This window comes from Cervus canadensis, chromosome 15, assembly GCF_019320065.1.
Source record: "Cervus canadensis isolate Bull #8, Minnesota chromosome 15, ASM1932006v1, whole genome shotgun sequence".
Taxonomy (NCBI): domain Eukaryota; kingdom Metazoa; phylum Chordata; class Mammalia; order Artiodactyla; family Cervidae; genus Cervus; species Cervus canadensis.
Window position 1 is genome coordinate 49,319,487 of NC_057400.1, and position 19,702 is coordinate 49,339,188.

The following is a 19,702-nucleotide window of genomic DNA, read 5'->3' on the forward strand; positions in this document are numbered from 1 at the left end:
ACAGTTAATTAACCACACTGACTTAATCTTCTTTGAAAACATCAACTAATCATTTCCCAGGTGTCAAGGGGTAAATCGTTAAATAAAAAATAAACCTCTGTCCTCTGCTTCAAGGGAGACTTCTTGAGTGTGTTTTCTTTTCAGATTCCAATCTAGCAACAAGCCAAGTGTAGGCCAATTTTTTTCCTATATGGCTATACTGAAAGAGCAGCCATCTTTCCAGAGTTTTTTCCTCCATGTAGTAGGGGGAAACCAGGCTTGCAACCTTACCATTTACCGATGTCATTTTGAATTACTTCAAAAATGAATTAGAAATATTTCTTGAATTAAAATGAACAAATGAAAGGCAGAAATTGAGGCTTTCATATGGGAAAGTGAGTTTTCAAAAAAAAAGAACTGAGAAACTTTATTTGGAGAGTGTGACTACAGCAATAGCATACGGGAATTGGGGGAGTGGGGGGCTATTGAACTGTTCTAATCCCAGTCATGGTGCTGGTTACACAAATACATACATGTATGAAAATTTATAAAACTATACATGCACAATTTAAGTCTATGTTAATTTAAATGATAAAATAAAGCTCTTCACTAAGGTTAATATTCAAGCTTACCCATAGGAAAACTGTAAAATCTTTTCCTTCTTACAGATAGAAAAATTAAGACCAACCACCTCAAAAAAGTGGAGACGGTGTGGAGAGTGTAAGAAAACCAACTCTGAAAGAGAAAATCAGAAAGAATCCATCCTATGTGTCTTGTGTTAATCCAGCTCTCAATTCGTAGATCCACTGCTTTTCGGCAAGAAAAAGTAAAAGCAATTGTCTTTGATCTACCCATGCATCCCCAGTGCTAGGTGGTGGTCCCGAAGGGAACCAAAGTCCCAGGTCACTGTGACAAACCACACTTGGGCCTCCTAGAGAGAAAGCGTGCTAAAGGGCCTCAATCAAACAGTTCCTCTTCTCTCCCCTTTCTCATTCCTTCGATCACAGCAAAATGCTTGAGAAGTAAATCTGGCTTAAGGATTTTGTTGCACATATTCACAATCAGCAACAACTATTAAAGACCTCTTTGATTTCCCTCACAGGGAAGTGAAAGTGTTCAATACCCTATGCATCCTTCTTAGCTCAAGTCCCATGTTCTCCCTTGTCTGCCCTGCTGGGTTTAATTATTTACAAAAGAAGCATCTAATCTTTGCTCTCTCCCAGTTAGTACGTTCAATTTTTAAACCATGCATTTTGTTTTTCACTAGAATCTCAGCTTCCAGTGATTACTTAGCAAATTCTTTCAACACCTCACTGCACCAAATATTAGGGAAGAAGTAAATTTTTATGTCAGAAGTGAACTAGAAAAATAATTCAGAGAGGTGGTACATAAAAGTTAACCATTTAGCAATTGACTTGAGAAATGTGTGGCTTTTACCTTATCCACATGCAAACTGTTGTTTTATTGCATACTAAGGAATAAAACTGGATTTCCTATTAATAGTCATCATTATGGTCTAGAAAAATTGTAACTTCCATGTACACTAAATCCAAAAGCTTCCTCTTAACCTTACCTGACACCAATGAATCCCTAAGGAATGACTGATAGAGTGCTGTGACTTTGTTGCTTTTAGGGTCAACCTTTCCTTTTGTTCTAACAATCTTATTTCCACTGAGCTAATTAGACGAAGGAGAGCCTTACTAGAAGGTAAGAAGTTCAATCTTTAATGTCAATTGAACAGATTTACAGCAGAAACTCCCCATAATGTCATCCTAAGGAAAAAAGAACAAGCAATAACATCTCTGTTACCTATAAAAGCTGATTTAAGCAAATTAATTAGAAGATGAAGCTGGCTCCCTTCCAAGACTCTCACCTTCAGATACCTTCTTCCTTTCTTTCGTCCCCGCCCCCCATCAAACTATCAACTTTGCATCTCCTTCTCTCTGAACCTCACTCAGGAATGTTTTCTGTGCATTATTATCTCAGCTAACTACTTGGCCAGACAGGGGTAAACATTTCTGCACTTTAACCAGAGTTTCAAGGGGAAGAATGTATTCCTCTAAAGAACTAGCTCTAATGGCGACAGAGCAGACATCTCTGGCCAGGGTGAGAGACACTTCGGAGCCAAGAGACATTCCAGCCCTTCCAACCCATAGGCAAATGCCTTCCCCATCTCTCCAGGAACAACCTTTTCAGCTGCCAAGAGTCTCAGTTCTCACTTGGTTGTTCATTACTTTCTTCTAGGACTTTGAATAAGGAAACTTAGTAGGAATTTTTCCATCAAGTATGAAGCAACAGACAACTTTCAATACCTGCACTGCCATCCCTAAAAGGAAGTTAAAATAGAACTCTCTCTGATAGTCAAAGGGTCTTTTGAATTAAAAGATGTGTAATTATAGAGAAGAAGACATTCTTAGATAATGGACGGGTAGTAGAGGAGAAAGTCAGCAAGCAGGAATCAGCCAGTACCTAAAGAGAATAGAGGGAACACTGGGTTACAATGGAAATGTACTCTTTCAGGATAAGCTGCTTTGGACAGACCCATGTGGCAGGAATCTCTATCCTTTGCTGTTTCCAGTTACTTGATGTCAAAGCATGCTATGGGCTCCATCAACAAGGAATGAATGAATGAATGCAAAAATAGCACAAAAATGTCCAAGAGTTGAGTTGCAAAGGTACCAGCTTCTGAAATGAGGTCACCTGATCATTAAATGAGGCTCTGATGGACACAGAGGCACTATCTTTCCCTTGATCCTATCTACCCAGTGATAACACATAAGAATAAGGACTCTGCGGTCAAAGCTTGGTTTTGCCACTTACTAACTAGATGGCTACGGGCAAATTACCTACCCTATCTTTGTCTTGGTTCTTCTATTTTATTTATTTACTTATTTATTTTTTGCTGCAAGGCATGTGGGACCTTAGTTCCCCAGCCAGGGATCAAACCTGGGCCCTTTGCATTGGAAGCACCAAGTCTTAACCAGGGAAGTCCCTGCCTTAGTTCTTTATCCATGAAACTCAAACTGTTAATAATAAAGAAGTGGGTAAAGTTACACCTGTAAAACACTTAGGACTGTATCAGGCACATAGAAAACACTCAACAATTTTAGCAATAAAAATTTCAGGTCATTCTCCCAACTTCTTCACTCTCCGGGTTTCCTTCCTTCCTTGCTGGCCTCTCCTTGTTCCCTCATGCTTACGCCCACCCACCTTTCTGGTTACTTTTCATTTCTATTTGCATTGCTTTGGTAGTCTCATCCTATCTGTATGCTGACAACTTACATGCATGTCACTGAGTCACCACTCTGCCTCTGAACTATGTGGTCATGCTTGCACTAGAAAGCCATCAAAAGAATGGGGTCTAGGGACTTCCCTGGTGGTCCAGTGGCTGAGACTCTGTGCTCCCAATGCAGGGTGCCTGGGTTCAATCCCTGGCTAGGGAACTGGATCCCACATGCCACAATGAAGACCCAGCATACCCAAATAAATACTTTTTTTCAATTTAAAAAAAAAGGGTCTCAAGTGAGAAAGACTGTGCCGAGGGATAAGCAGCCATGGGCGGTTTTCAGCAGTCTGGCCCTCTTCCACTGGGCCCATTTTTCCTTCATTCATCAGGAACAAGACCCATGAATGTCCTGACTTGACATGTGATGTTCTTTCCTCCACAGTCCATGCCGCCTCCCCGACTTGGGAAACCACTCCCCTCTTCAGAGGGCCTTTTGTCTGATCAAGGCTGTTTTCACTGCGCCGTGGTCTCAGACAGATTTCTTTTGTGTTCTGTTTAAACACGGAGTGACAGTCCACTAACATAAAGTCTAAAAACTTTGGCTTATCTTTTTATAAAAGCTACTGTATCAAATCTGTCCTTAAAATAGCAGAATGACCCATTCTGTATGTACAGGGGATTCTCACAGAGTAGCCAAGTGTCTGGGGTGGAAGTTAAAAAGGCTGATGCAGAATCCGCTACAATCAAATGTGTTGGGAGTCATCGGTAGTTGGGGGGCAGTGAGGCGGAGGAAGGGGGAGAGTCAAATGGAAAGAAATAGCGTTGCTAAGCCACTTGTTTTGATAGAGACAGCAATTTTCTTTTTTTCTCCATCAGGACCTTGATGGGGCCTCCAGGAGCCTGGCGGAATTAACGGCTGGCAATACCAGGGACATAGTGATGAGCTGAGGCTGCTTCTTAGTTTTAGTACCCATGGTGGCATCTATCCATCGTTCATCCAAGTTAGATTTATTTAGTTAGCCCAATTCTTGGTACTAGGAATAAGACAATGAATAAGAGAGATAAAAATGTCTGCAGTCCTGGAATTTATATCTTAGAAAAGAGAAACAAAGTAAATAAACAACAGCAACAAAAAAAACCAATGTCCATTATGTCAGAGGGTGATAAGTGCAATGAAGAAAGAGCAAAGAATCTGAGAAATCAACACTAAGAAAGTGACCTATAAGCAATGACCTGTAGAAGGTGAGGGGCAGGTCATGTACAGTCTGAGGCAAGAGTGTTCAAGAAGAGAGGAAGCAAGTACAAAGGCCTTAAGGTGTTCACTATGTTGGGAATAAAGCAAGAATACCATTGTATCTAGACAGTGTATTAAAAAGCAGAGACATTACTTTGCCGACAAAGGTCCATCTAGTGTACATATGTGAGAGGTGGACTATAAAGAAGGTTGTGTGCCAAAGAATTGATGCTTTCCAACTGTGGTGCTGGAGAAGACTCTTGAGAGTCCCTTGGACTGCAAGGAGATCAAACCAGGCAGTCCTAAAGGAAATAAACCCTGAATACCTATTTGAAGGACTAATGTTGAAGCTGAAGCTCTAATACTTTGCCACCGGGTGCAAAGAACCAACTCATTAGAAAAGACCCTGATGCTGGGAAAGATTGAAGGCAGGAGAAGGGGACAACAGAGGATGAGATGGTTGGATGGCATCACTGACTCAACATACACAAGTTTGAACAAACTCCGGGAGATGGTGAAGGACAGGGAAGACTGGCGTGCTTCAGTCCATGAGGTCACCAAGAGCTGGACTCGACTGAGCAACTGAACAACAACCATTGCACTGTGAGTGGAGGAGAGAAGGAGACAGTTCAGGGGATGTCCAAGCCAATGGTTAGGGTCTACCTGGACTCTGACTCTGTATGAGCTGGGAAGCAACGGTAGCCAGGGAGATGCGGAGATGCACCACCCAGATTCCCCTTCAAGGAAGGGCCAGCTGCAGGGAAGGACTCTCTACCTACTCAACTCCTCCAAGGTCCACCTCAGTTCTATCAATAGAAAGGTATCTTGCTAGGGTAGGCCACATCCAGCAACCGAGGAAAGCCAATTCAGCCTGACACAGAACATTCTCCTTGCCAGCTGCAGCTCCAGAACTCCCCACTGGGTCAATCAAGGCCTTACCCACTTCAGTTTCTTCCTCTGCCTATTCCCGCTTCCTCCCCTTCCCTTCACAGACACTGATCTTCATTAATATCTTGCACTCGAAAGTCTATCTCAGCATCTGTTTCTGAAAAATCCAATTCATGTGTGACAGAAGCCATTGGTGCTTTTGAGTAGAGGAGTGACAAGATCTGACTGGTTTTTAAAGGGGGCTGAGAGTTGACAGGAGGGGTACCAAAGGGCAGCAGGTGATCAGTAGGGAAGGCATTGCAATAATCCAGGTAATAGGTGACCATGACCTGGATCAACACAGCAGTGGTAAAGATGAAAACTGATTGGATTCTACATATATTCTGATGATTGAAATGATGGGATTTTCTGATGGATTGGATGTAAGGTATAAAAAGAAAGAGTTCAAAGTTTGGAGCCTAAGCAAAGATGGAGTAGTCACTTTCTAAGATGGGGAAATCAATGGATAAAGCAGGTTTGGGGCATTAGTGGAGATCGGGAGTTCAGTTTTTGGATGTAAGTCTGAAATGACTCTTGTACAACCAGGTTATCAAACAAGCAGTTGGACATACAGGCTAGAGTTTAGGGTAGGTAGGGCCTGGATTATAGTCCTAAATGTATAGGTTGTCAGCATACAGATGGTATGTCACGAGACAGAATGAGCTACCAAAGCAATGCAGATAGAGATGAAAAGTAATCAGAGTAATCAGAAAGGTGGATGGAAGGAAACATGAGGGAACAAGGGGAGGCCAACGAGGAAGGAAGGAAACCAGGAGAACGTAGTTTCTCGGAAGCCAAACTGTTTCATGGTGGAAGGCAAGATACACTGTGTGCAGTGTTGCTAGTTAGCTAAACAAGATGAGAGCTGAGAATGGATCTTTGGACTTAACAAAATGGAAGTCACCAGTGACCTTGGCCAAAGAAACACCTTGGTCAAGGGTGGTGGGGGAAAAAAAAAACCTGAATGGCATGGATATGAGAAAAACTGAGCAAAACTACAGTGGGTAAAGATAAATCTGCCAAGGAATTTTGCCAAGGTACAGAGAAAATAGGTGATAGCAAGAAGGGAATGTGGGGGAAATGAAGATTTGATGAGAGGAGACAAATGGTGAGAGGTAAGACAGAGTGTGATCTAGAACATGAATGAACTGGCTGGACTACAGAGCACGAAAAGTTCGTCCCGAGGAACAGGAGGAAAAACAAAATATACAGGCTGAGGTGCAAGTGATGATGGTTGAGTTATGAGAATTTGCGTCCTTCTGTTGATTGCTTCCATTTTCATGTCTATAAGAAGCAATGTTGTTGGAGCAGGTGGTATTGGAGGTCTGAGAAAAGAGGACCAGACTGCTGAGGGTGGAGGCAAGGAAGTGATGCTAATGATGGGCCATAAAATATAAGCTAAGGAAGTAAATAACTGCGGGATTTGAGGGACAGTGAAGAGGTGGCAGGATCAATGGACTGGAATCATTGGAGTGGAATCAACAAAGAGTTGGGCAATAAGATTTTCTAACTCCCAATGCCAAACATGGGATAGATGCCAGTGAGCTCTGCCAGGGGATGCTCTTGAGATGAATTCCCGACCTGGGTCAGCTCAAAGAACCCCAGATTCTTAACAGTGGGAGGAAGGACATCAAGGGTGTCCAAGGAAAGAGCAGAGAAAGCAAAGAATCCAATTAAGACACAAACAGTGGCTGCAGGGAGGGACTGGCACATCGGCCAGGAAAGGAGACCGCCAGGAATGGGGGAGTACTTCATATCACCCTGGGATATAAATGAGTCGTTTTCCTTGTTACTGTAACTACCTTGTAACATCCCCATCCAAAAGAAAGGATAGATATAACTGGAGTACTCTCCACTGCTAGTGGAAGTAATTTGCCATGGCAAGTTAGTTTCAGTTTACAAAACTGAGACAGATTACCCAAATCAGTTGTTTCCAAATCATCTGACTCTCAGAATTGCTTAAAATACAGATTCTATACTCCTGATATAGTAGGTGTGGGTTTTGGCCTAAGAATATATATTTAAAGCTCCCCAGATAATTTTTATATGCCAAGCTTAAAAACCTAGCTTATTTCCATCTAGGGACCCTAGAGATTATCACATTCTATAAATTGTGATGAAATAATGCTTTTGAGAACACAGGTGAAATCTCAAAATTGTCCCTAGATAGGATCAAGAAAACATGTAGCCCCATTTGCCCTGGCAGCTGCAATATAACAATATGGGAAGCCAGCCTGAAGACAAAGCTGAAACCTAGAGGAGAGCAGAGTCAAAAAGGACACAAAGAAAGAGAACTGGAGCCCTGAACGCACCTTACCTGAACCCCACTCTGCCTCAGAAGTTTTTGCTTACATGAGTCAATAAATACCCTTAATTGTTTAAGCCAATTGGAGGTGGGTTTTCTGTTTCTTACAACAAAAAGTATTCTCCACAGCCTTCCCACATCAAAATCAAACCAGTGTGGAAGTACACACTAGCATTTTCTCCTTCCCTTTAGTGACAGTAAAAGGTAGGTAAGATTGACATATTTCAGATATTTCCATCCCTAAATTCAATTTTACTTAAGGATTTCCTTATCAAACTAAATGAGTTTTTATTTTTTTACCTTTAACAAAGAAAATCTCCTTGTTAATGAGAATAAAACCCAAAGAACTGGGCTCAAAATGACAAGCAAGTCTCTGATACCATAAGACAGGATGTTTTTTTTACTTTCTGCATTGTTTATTGAGAGATGGACAGGATGTTTTTATATGAGAATCCAAGAAAGTCTAGCAGAACAGAAGTGTAGCCATGGTCTTCTTCCTCTTTTGGGGGTTTTCCTCAATAACTACTGGGCACTCAAAAGTAGATATGCTATTAATGTGAATCAGTGAGTAAAGGCTTATTTTCAAAGTTGCTGATCTTCACGATGCTGATGATATATAAACTTAAAGGAGACCTCTAGTATTGCTTCCAAATTTGGAATCTCAAGACCTGGATAATAAACAAACCATTGTATCCATAATAACAGTGGCTTAACTTTTTAACGCACAGAGTGGTAATTACATTTTCTTCATTTCTCACTGTTTCCAATAATGCTGGGGGTCAGGCAAGACCTTAGGGCTAATGACCAAAAGCATAGAGATTTTAATGTGAAATTTCACATTGTCTAATCTGTTATTTTCTTGGAGAGACATTTAAATTTCCTGAAAACTGATGTTTCCATTTTCTTGGTACATGATACAGAGATATTAGAAATAAGACTTAAAGACCGGAAAAATAACCATTGGCATAGAGGACAAATGTTTAGCATTTCTGAATTAATCCAGTGAAGTGTGAAAGACACCTGTTCCACTGTCTGTAGAAGAAGTTTCCTAGGGTATATGCTAAGGATTCTTAGATGAGCACCAAAGTGCATTCCGTCTCCACTGAAGCACCTTCTTGTGTCTCTAAACCCTTCTTCTCTCCTTTCTCTCTAGCTCTTTCTCACAGCCAAGGTCTAGTGCCTGGAAAAGGGACATTTTAGGAATAAAAACAAATGAAGTAAGTTGGAAAAGGGACAAAGGCCTAGGACTTGCTGAAAAATGAAATCCTGCAAAGGACTACAAGGGACTCAAGAGCTTCCATACTTTGATCTATCAGATCATTTTCGAGAACATTCCAGTTCATCACAAAGTAAAGCTCCAAATAAGAATCCCTTAGGCTACAAAAAAATCCTTTAGGCTACAACTACCCTTCTAGTTGCAACATGATCACATGAACACAACATCATGTCCATGTCTTGCTTTAATATTTGCAAGACTTTTCCCTCTTCAATTACTGAGTGATCCCAGGACCACCTACTCTTGAGAAATTTCAAGTCTGTCTTCATACACAAAATGGAAAACTGGTTTTATCTGATAAGGTGTTCCAGATATCTGTTGTTTCTGCAACTCCACATCTGTTCACCATTCTTCTGGGAGCCTTACCTCATTTTCCCTCTGGGGTCTAGACTTAGTCTGTGACTTCAGAGATCAAGCATGTGACTCTAGTCTAAGCCAGAGGCACATTTCATGTCCCTGGATATAGTGACTGGTTCTCCGATGAGCTTATGATCTAAGAGGAGTCTCTGAAATGCAATTGAGACTTTTGCTGAGAATAATTAAAACAAAACTTACTCTTTTCCATTGGACATAACATTAAAGGATGTGACAGTCACCTTGTAACACCAGAGAAGAATACACTAGATAACACAGTCATCTCAGAACCAGGAGACAGAGAAACCAATCAACATGAAATAGGCTGAGTGCCCATCTGTACTAGGTTGAACCAAATTGCCAGATTTGACTGCTTCTGACCTAAGAAAACAACAATCCCATATGGTTCAACCTAATAGCTCTATCTTTTCAACTATGTATTTCAATACTCCTTCCTTTTGGCTTCAAGCAGTTTAACTGAGTTCTCTGTCATTTACAAACATGAGAATTCAGACTTATGTGTAAGGTTGCTGTAGGCACTAAAGCACTGTGTCCAAGATGCACAAGAAAATAATTTAAAGATCCCTTGTACTAAAAAGCCCGGGGCGGGGGAGAGAGATACCACGATACAATATCTTCTCCACAAGTTTAGAAAAAGTTAAATTCTTTTTTTTTTAATGTTAATACTGTAGTTTTATTCATAAGAAAGATAAAAACAGGCTTTAAAGATTAGTAGGTAATTATTCAACGTATCATCCCATCTACACTACAGTTTTAAAGATTTTAGTAAAACTATGCCGACTTAATTTTTTTTCCAATTATTTTTATTAGTTGGAGGCTAATTACTTTACAATATTGTATTGGTTTTTGCCATACATTGACATGATAGAAAAAATTAAATTCTTGAAAACAGAAGTCATGATGGATAGAAATACATGAGACCTCACAGTCTAAAAAGAATTTCACACTCTTCTCAGTTAACTGGCATAACTACCCTGTGAGGTAAATATGTGCCCGTTTTATAGATAAAACCAACCCAGAGCAGTTGAGTATGTTGTAATGAATTTCCCGGATAGAAAATGGCAGAGGCAACTTTCAAATCCAGATCCTCTAATCCCCAAATTCACACTTTTCCTACTTTGTCTCACAATGCTAAGATGGTCAAGAAATCAATTAGGAAACATTTGTACAGGCCCTTAATAAAACATGGGAAGCATCAAAGAAATATCTCTGACATTGCAAAACATCTACCAATCTGATCATTCTAAAAGCAGCCCAAAACACCGAGGCTAGAATGTGTCAAATCGAATATTGGTGAAATCCTAGCCAGAGTCATTAGGAACTAGAAATTGACTATCTCAGAATTTTAAACACAAAGTTGCAGCTCATTTTAACTGTGGAATCTAGACTCCCCTTTTCAGTTCTCATCGTCCTTAACCTCTCTGTTATATTGATACTGCTGTCTTACTAGCACACTGTAGATGCTTTTTAATAAATGTTTGTGGATTACCACAATGTAACAATTTTTTAATTCCTCAAGATCACAAAATTAATAGATTAAAACTATTAATATCTGGGTTATATCAGCTCTTCAGAAATGTGCTCTGATGGTCCACAATTTTTAAAAATGGATCCAGAGGCACAGACTTTGGGAATTCTCAGTTCAGTCCAGTCGCTCGGACGTGTCCAACTCTTTGCAACCCCGTGAATCACAGCACGCCAAGCTTCCCTGTCTATCACCAACTCCCGGAGTTTACTCAAACTCATGTCCATCGAGTCGGTGATGCCATCCAGCCATCTCATCCTCTATCGTCCCCTTCTCCTCCTGCCCCCAATCCCTCCCAGCATCAGGGTCTTTTCCAATGAGTCAACTCTTCGCATCAGGTGGCCAAAGTTTTGGAGTTTCAGCTTCAACATCAGTCCTTCCAATGAACACCCAGGACTGATCTCCTTTAGAATGGACTGGCTGGTTCTCCTTGCAAGGAGACTCTCAAGCATCTTCTCCAACACCACAGTTCAAAAGCATCAATTCTTTGTCGCTCAGCTTTCTTCATAGTCCAACTCTCACATCCATACATGACCACTGGAAAAACCATAGCCTTGACTAAACAGACCTTTGTTGGCAAAGTAATGTCTCTGCTTTTTAATATGCTATCTAGGTTGGTCATAACTTTCCTTCCAAGGAGTAAGCGTCTTTTAATTTCATGGCTGCAATCACCATCTGCAGTGATTTTGGAGCCCAAAAAAATAAAGTCTGACACTGTTTCCCCATCTATTTCCCATGAAGTGATGGGACCAGATGCCATCACTTGGGAGTTCTGGATCAAGCTAAAAACACATGGTTACATTAATCTATCATGAGATTCAGCTTAGGCCTGAGACAGGTGACCCACCCAACTGAAGATTCGCCAAGATCATCTTTTCATCATGCTTTGCCTCATCTGATAAGTCAGGATCAACACAAAAGGAATCTAGAGATCTCAATGTGGGGACAGTTAGAGGACATGCATCTAAAAAAGGTCCTGTAGAAGAATGAGGAGTCTCAGGTGCAGACCTTGGCTCTATCACACAAGCCCTTAGGTAGGGCATTTAATCCCCACCCTTCCACTCCTTTCAGTCTCCCTCCAGGGTTTAGTTACTTAGCTATAAAATAATGCCAAGCAGTCCAAGATATATATTTAAGGTTATAATAGTTTATATTAAAATAGGGCAGGGACAGGAAGTTTAAGCAGAAGCCCCAAAGACTGGCAAGGAAGAACTTCAGTAGAAGAAAGAAAAGCCAACTGCTGTGAAATAAAAGCAGCAGCAGATAATAGAGATGTGATAGAACCAAAATGTTGCCTGTTTGCTACTGGCCACACAACCCTTGTAAGCATATAAACTGTACCCAAAGACATAATTGTCATAAAATCTGATCCTATTAAGGGTACAATCAAACTTCTATTGGATGAAAGAATATCATTGTCCTGAGAAACCATAACATTTTCTGAAAAACTTCAAATCACATCCTGGAATCTGGGAATTCTTCAGAGAAATGCTAGGTGGAAAATACTTAAAGATATTCTCATGTGCATTTTGAAATGAGAAATATGATCAGTAAGCAAGGAAAAGTATTATGAATCAAAGTAATAAAAAGGGCTATTAGTTTATGATCATTGTCTATAATGCCTTACACCATGCTAAGGCACACTTACCACTTTATGTTCATAAAACGTCACAGAATAGATTCTCCCATTATCATACCAGTTTTACAGATAAGCAGTTTGAGCCATGCAAAGTTAAAGGACTTCCGCAAGGTCATACAGCTAGAATGAGGTGAAGCCGTTGCTTCAGGCCCTCCTGCATTTTTTTAAAAGCATTATGCAAAATAGAGGGCAGTGCAAATAATTTCTAGCCACAGATATGCAATATTTTTTAAAAGACTAACTGCAAAACACTCTCCCAGTTTCTAATGATATGCAGTTTGCAGGATGATCTTACCTAAAATATGTTATGCTAAAATAAGGGCATTTACAATGTCATCACACTTCTTCATCTAAGTCAAAAATCACTACAACAGGCATCTAGAAATCTTCTTAAACCCCCAGGTTGACGATATTCAGAGGACATGTATGTAAAAATGATCAAGTGGGAAGACTGAGAGTGAGGATAGAAACCTTAGTTTCTGGAAATATCCAATTATGAGCAGCAAGCAAATTCTACAGTATGTGGCAAAGACTTGGAAAAAGTCCCTTGGCTTCTTTAGTAACTTCACATGTGGACAGTAACTAAAGGGGTATGGCATTTCTAGTACAAAAGAGCCATATACTAGAGCAGTTTAGTTAAAGCCTCTGGAATCAGAATCTCTGGGAATTGTCTCACAGTGATTTTCTAGCCATATGACCTGAAGGAAGTTAACTGGTCTATGCCTTCATTTCCCATCTGTAAAACAGAAACAGTAAGAGTGCTTACTTAAAAAGGGGCATGATAAAGACTAAATTTCAACAAGTGCAAAATACTTAGAACAGGGCCTGCCACATATAAGTATATGATATATATGACATCATATGATATATACTACACCTATTATTATTATAGAATGAAAGATGGATGGGTCTAAACTACCAAGAAGAGTAAGTACAGGTCATTTGGTGACTAAGACATTTTAACAAAGGGATGAGAACATCCGTTTGCGTTGTATGTGGACAACCCAGATGTATCCCAGTTTAATCCAGACAAGATTTCCTTTTGCCAGGCACTGACAGGAACATATAGTAAAACTTGTGGCTATATTTAGGACAAACCCTCCACAATAATAATAAATTCTCTTTCTCTGTTACCAACCCTGAGAAAAGATTTTCAAAGTTAGAATTATTAACGTTCTCTTCCTGCCTCCCCTCCTTTTCCAAAGATTTTTACACGACCAGTGAGGTTCGTCGGCGTTTCCAAACTTCTTCCCAGGAAGTCTGCAATGTGTACTGCTAGGAGTTGCTGTATAATTACTTAGTTGATTCCCTCTAAGGAGCTTACTCTAAGAATTGAGGAAAGAAAGCAGATTAACCATTTGAATACATGCCACTGGCCCATCCCCTCTCTCTGCCATAAATGGGGGCTTCTGCAGTCTCCACTCTTCAACCCTAATATGTGATCCAGGGAAATCAATTTATTGCTTTGGCTAATCCTACAACAATAGGGGTTTCATTTTCATTGTAGGGCAATTAAGTTGTCCGAGAAGGAAGGAGCGGGAGGAAGGGGTGGGGGGGGAGGGGAGAGGGTGGTCTCCCATCCCCACAGACAGATTAGTGCCCCTGGAGGCAGCAGCGTCCGCTCCGTCTGTCTGGTGGTCGGTCACACGCAGCTCTTCGCTGCTACCTAGCAACGCAAAGCCAGGGAGAGAGCTCGCTTGTTCCCCTGCCTCCTAGCCTCTCCCATTCATCCCTAGCTTCCTCTCTCTCTCTCCTTCTCCCCGACCCCAGCCCCCGATCTCTCGCTTTCCCCTCCTTCTCTCCCTTTTACTCTGTTCTAGTCTTCTCTCCTCCTCCCCTCCCACTCCTTTTATTCTCTCCCCTACTCCCTCCTTCTCTTTCCGTCGCCTCCGTTCCTGTAAAAAAACTAAAACTCTCCCGACAACTTGAGAGAAGTTTACAGCGCTTCATCGCAGAAACTTTCTCCATTCGAGCCCTCAAAACTCTGGCCGCGCAGACGAGCCCCATTCATCAACACAAAAGCCTCCACTTCCCGGCTGGAAAGGGAAACCCTTCAAGAAAATGCTGCAGCGTATCAGCCACTCTCTCGGCCAATCCCACCTCCCAGCCTTATCTCGACTAGTGAATGATCTTTATCGAGATGCGGTCTCCTGGGGGTCACGGCGAGACCAAGTTTCGCTGCTGCAAAGAGGCGAGGTGCCCGAGCCCGCAGCCTGGGCGCGCGAGGGGATTCCCCGGCAGGTCGCTGCAGGTGGAAAGCTGCGCGCGGAGCAGCGCGGAGGACCGCTTGGCCCGGGAGAGAAGAAACCAGCGCGGGGAGCCGGCCGCGGACTCTCGGGGAGAGCAGCAAAGTACCTTCCAGGAGGGTTGGGACAAACCTCCGTGGGAACAAAGGCGGGGTCCTTGTGGGGTGTGCTGTCACCGAAACCGCAGTGGCTGCTCTCTCAAGTTTGGGACAGCTCACTACCGGGGCGGGCGAAGGAGGGGCGCTCCTGCTGGCCCCACGCAGGGCAACCTGAGTGCCCCACAGGGAGCTGTCCGGCCGCCTCCCGCTCCCGGCCTCAGCCGGCCGCAGCCCCCTCCGCTCGCCCGCGGACCCGACCCTGTCGCAGCCAGGGGAGTCCCGCACTCCGCGCGGAGCTCGGACCGGTGGGCGCTTACCTCCGCCACTGGCCGGCGCCAGGCAGGCGGCGAAAGCCAGCAGCAGCGTGCACGCTGCCGCCGCCGCCCAGCGCTCCATCCCCGCGACTGTCCGGGTCCCCGGCCTCGCCGTTCCCTCCCCGGGAGGTGGGCGCGCGTCGCACTCGGCACTGCAGCGCCTCCACTGGGGAGCGCTCTTTCAGGGCCGCACCTCCGCGGGCTCCTAGTGGCAGAAAGCCGGGACCCGCGCCCGAGGAATCGCGTTTTCTACCCGCGCCAGTCCCCACCCTCCAGAACTTGCATAAAGCCCTTTAGACCCGCCCGCCCCGGAACTAGCCTGCGGGAATCCCGCGGGGCAGGCCCCCTGCCGCCCGGCCCGCCCCCTGCACTTTGCAGCTGCGAGAGGAGTCGGGACCCGAACACACGCGTGCACTCTCACGCATGCACTCCTACAGACACAGCCGCGCGCGCACACGCACCCGCTCACACGTGCACGCACACGACCCAGGTACACACGCTCATCACCGTCACACACTCACACTGACACGATCACACGCGGGCAGGACTGGCTTCCGCACAGAAGGTGGCTAGGCGGTCCACACGGATGTCGGCCACCTATAGTTTTTGAAAAGGGAAAATAAGAGAAGGAAGAGGAGGGAAGGGGAAAGAGAAATGGAGAGCTTGCTCGAAATTTGTGACTATTTTATTCTCTAGTTTACAGTCCTCAAGCTCCCTCGGACACCCGGGTTTCCCCTGTAGAGTTTGGCGTGCTCTATGTTTTTACGAGTTACGGGGGGAGTTAGATCAATGTTGGGGCGATGGGGGCTCGTCGGATCCTTGAGATTTTCTCAAGCACCACGTCTACAGGTGTCACGGCCAGATCGTGCTTCTTACAACGCTGATCATTTTGAAGCAAAACTGAAAGAATGAACGTCTTCTCGACGGTGCAGGTGCCCCTTTATGCGAGGGAGAAACTAAAGGGGTTCAGAGAATCCCGCCGCTCCTTTCTTTGGGGCAGCGTTAGCCCGGCTGGCGAGGGCTGGAGGAGGGAGCCCCAAAGAGCACTGTGAGAGAAACTTAAAGAGCATCGTTCTCAGCCGATACGTGGCTCCAGTGCCCACAGAAAGGAGGGTCCGTGCAACCTCTTTGCTGGCCACGTGGAGCCCTGTGTGAGAAGGAACCGTTTCTAGGCCAGGGGTCACCCCGGAATTTCCTCACCCCGGAGCCAGGCCCTGGTCCAGGGAGTCAGGAGCCCTTTCTCTCAGCCAGAGGAGCCGTGGCCGTCAAGACGACATCCCAGCACCCACGTAGTCCCCGACCCAGAGGCTGCCACCCCTTCTCCCCGAGCCTGGATCTTGAGACTCTGTAGAACTCTACTGACCCCAAACAGTCCGGGCTTTAGTGGTTGGTGAAGCTTTGAGGGGAGGGAAATAGATATTATTTTTGAAAGACAGGATGAGAGAAATAGACCCAGATAAAGAAAACTTTGACTTAAAAAAGAGTAAGGTGCGAGCAGGGGCGGGAGAGATTTAGCGGCTTTCTCAAGAACTGGAAATCCAGAGTTCTCGGCTCCGACCGAAGTCCCTGGGGCGTCTGGCGCTGGGCGGCGCCGCGGAGGAGGCAGGATTGGGGACCCGAAAGGCACGGGGGGCTGGGAAGTCAAGGGGACGGGGCGAGCGGGAGGAGGGAGGCAGCGAGAAGCTGCACTTTCGTCTCGGTGGGTGATTTATGCCGGTTCCGGGCGGCCGGGGCGATGGTACGAGACCGCGCCGGGGTCAGAGCACTCCGACGCCGGCCGGGGCCGCCCTGCATAGTCAATGAGCGTCCCCGCACCACAGTTACAAAGAGCCGCTGCGGGCGCTGGGGAGGCGCGCGCCGCAGGCGGTGCGCGGGTCGGGGCACCGCGGGCGCCGGAGAGGCTGCGTCCGCCCGGGGCGTGCGTGGGGAGCTGAAGGTGCGGGAGCGGGAGCGCAGGCGCGATCGGGGGCGAGGGGGCGGGCGTGGGGGCGGCGTCTGTGTCCTTTCTCTGTTTAGCAGCGCGGGCTCCAAACATTCCTTTCTGCACTGAAGGGTTTCCCTCATTGTTGCTGTCTTTGTGCTGCGGTGTTGCCAACTTACTGGAATTCCTGACGTGGTTGCACAGCAGGGCTCAGGCTGACCGTACGAACCAGCTGCGTTTGTGTATGGGGCCGACCCCGCCGTTAATCCCAGAAAAACGCCAGAGAAGGGGGGAAGAATGGAGGGAGGGCAGGAGGGAGGGGAGCAGATGAAGGGGTGGGGATGGAGGGTGAGGGACCAATAACGAAACACTGCCTATCATTCCCGAGACTGTGTGTACACTCGCACATCCACACTCTTTTCCCCTAGAAAACCCCAATTTTTCAGTGCACTACCAAACTCAGGCCACTTAAAACCAGACATCTTTTTACAGCCTGCACCGTGCGCCAGTTTTTATCTCGGTATCTATACCTGGGAATGCCTGTTGCTAGATTTGGGGGATTAAAACTAAGGACTAGTATCCGGGAAAGCGCAGGCTCGCTCAGTTTTGATTTACGGCAGCACTGTTTCTATGTAATGCAAGTTTCTATATAATGCAAAATCTCTTTATGTTCCACACTTCTCTCTACATCTATACATAAAGGACTTTACAGTGCCCTTAACCAAAAGAGAGGAAAGTGCTGAAAAGTTAAATTTATTCTACTAAATTAGTATTCATTGATTTCCTAAATATATTTTTTACTTTATTTTATTATGCATCTCAATGCCAAACTACTGGTAATATTTTCAAAGCATTTGTTACTATTCTGACTTAACTTCTGCTTCCTGTAGTGGACATGAAGTGGAAAAACTCCTTGAGTACCAGTCCAACTCCAGCTTGCTAATAATCTAACCCAGATTTGCCACTTGGTGCCACAGAGCTAACTGCTCACTGAACAGTTTAAATCCAATGTCCATAAGAGTTCAAACTTAGCATGATGGAGCCTGAACTATAAACCTTTAGTGTTTCTTATCTCAGTAAGGGGCACCACCATCCACCCCACAGGCCAAAGCTAAAATTGTCATTTTTAAAAAAATATTTATTTTTATTTTGCTGTGATGGGCCTTAATTGCACCACATGGGATCTTTTCAGTTGTGGCTTATGAGATCTAGTTCCCCTACCAGGGATCAAACCTGGACCCCCTGCATTGGGAGCTTGGAGTGCTAGCCACTGGACCACCAGGGAAGTCTGTGAAATTGTTCTTTTTGACCCTTTTCTCTTCCGTACTCCATGTACAGGTTCCTCAATCCAATCACTTCTTCTCAAATCAAACTCACCCATTTTTCTCAGTCTCGTTGCCAGTAGCACAACTCTCTCACCTGAATTACGGCTAGATCCTTATAATGGGGTCCTTGCTGCCAGTCTGCCCTGGCACATCTATTTTCCATTCCACAAGCAGATGATCCAAGTGATACTTCTACCAGACTAGTGCTTTCAGACAAAGGTAATTAACTATTAGAGGGTTATGAAATCAACATAGTAGGTCAGACAAGAATTATTTTCAAATAGAACAGAATAGAAACTAAAATAACTTTCATATGGAGAGGATATGTGTTGCTTCACAAAACTCTTGTGAAACAGACATTCCACTATGTAAAATATCTTTCTTGTTATGCATCTCAGTCAAAAAAGTTTGAAGTATCTCTCCTTAAACGACTTATTAATTAGAGTAATAGTAACAAGTTTAGAACCTAGCAGGTGTTTTAATGTGTGTGTGTTGTGTGTTAGTCGCTCAGTCACGTCCAGCTGTTTGTGACCCCATGGACTATAGCCCACCAGGCTCCTCTGTTCATGGGATTCTCCAGGCAGAATACTGGAGTGGATTGCTATTCCTTTCTCCAGGGGATCTTCCTGACCCAGGAATCGAACCCTGGTCACCTGCATTGTAGGCAGATTCTTTACCATCTGAGCCACCATTACTTAGGTATGTTAAGGTCAACAGAACAGGAGATAGCCATTGTTTATTGTACTCACAGATCCCAGAAGAGGGAATACAAGTCAGGACACTGAAACCCATACAGGCAACTGCCAAAGTCATCACTCAGAGAGCAAAAGGAGGGAATTGTGGGCAAGAACCTTTACTTTGTTTCCACAGGAAGGAACAGGGAATAGACAGGCCAGGTAAGCAGGTTTTGGATAGGATAGTTAGTCCTTGTATTTGATAATGTCCTTGTATTTGAACATAACACCCTGCCCCCTCCTCCCTACCCCAACTCTGGAGGAGGCAGGAGATCAAGGCAAGGTGAGTCAGGTATATTATCAGGACAAGGTGTATGCAGCAAATGCAGGCAAAGGCAGATGCATCAAGATTACCAAAGCTAGACATAGGCTAAACAAAGCAGATACCACAGTGTATACCTACACAAATGCACAACATATTCATGAGAAAGCATCAGAAGAATCCAAACAGGATATACTGTAAGCTGAGGGACTTTTTAGAGATAAGACAATTAAGTGCAATGCACAGGCTTGGGTTGGACTTGGACTAGCAGGGGAAATAGCTCCAAAGGGCATTATTGGGAAAATCAGAAGCATTT

At 44.3% G+C, this 19,702-nt stretch overlaps 1 protein-coding gene across 1 annotated transcript in view; it reads right to left on the reverse strand.

The window, feature by feature from the left end:
• LRP2 (LDL receptor related protein 2) overlaps positions 1 to 15,380 on the reverse strand; it is a 176,320-nt gene extending 160,940 nt beyond the window's left edge. Inside the window, exon 1 of the mRNA XM_043488175.1 lies at positions 15,148 to 15,380. Coding sequence (XP_043344110.1) covers positions 15,148 to 15,226 — 79 coding nt within the window. The 5' untranslated portion in view covers positions 15,227 to 15,380. The remainder of the gene's footprint in view (positions 1 to 15,147) is intronic.
• Positions 15,381 to 19,702: the final 4,322 nt, after the last annotated feature.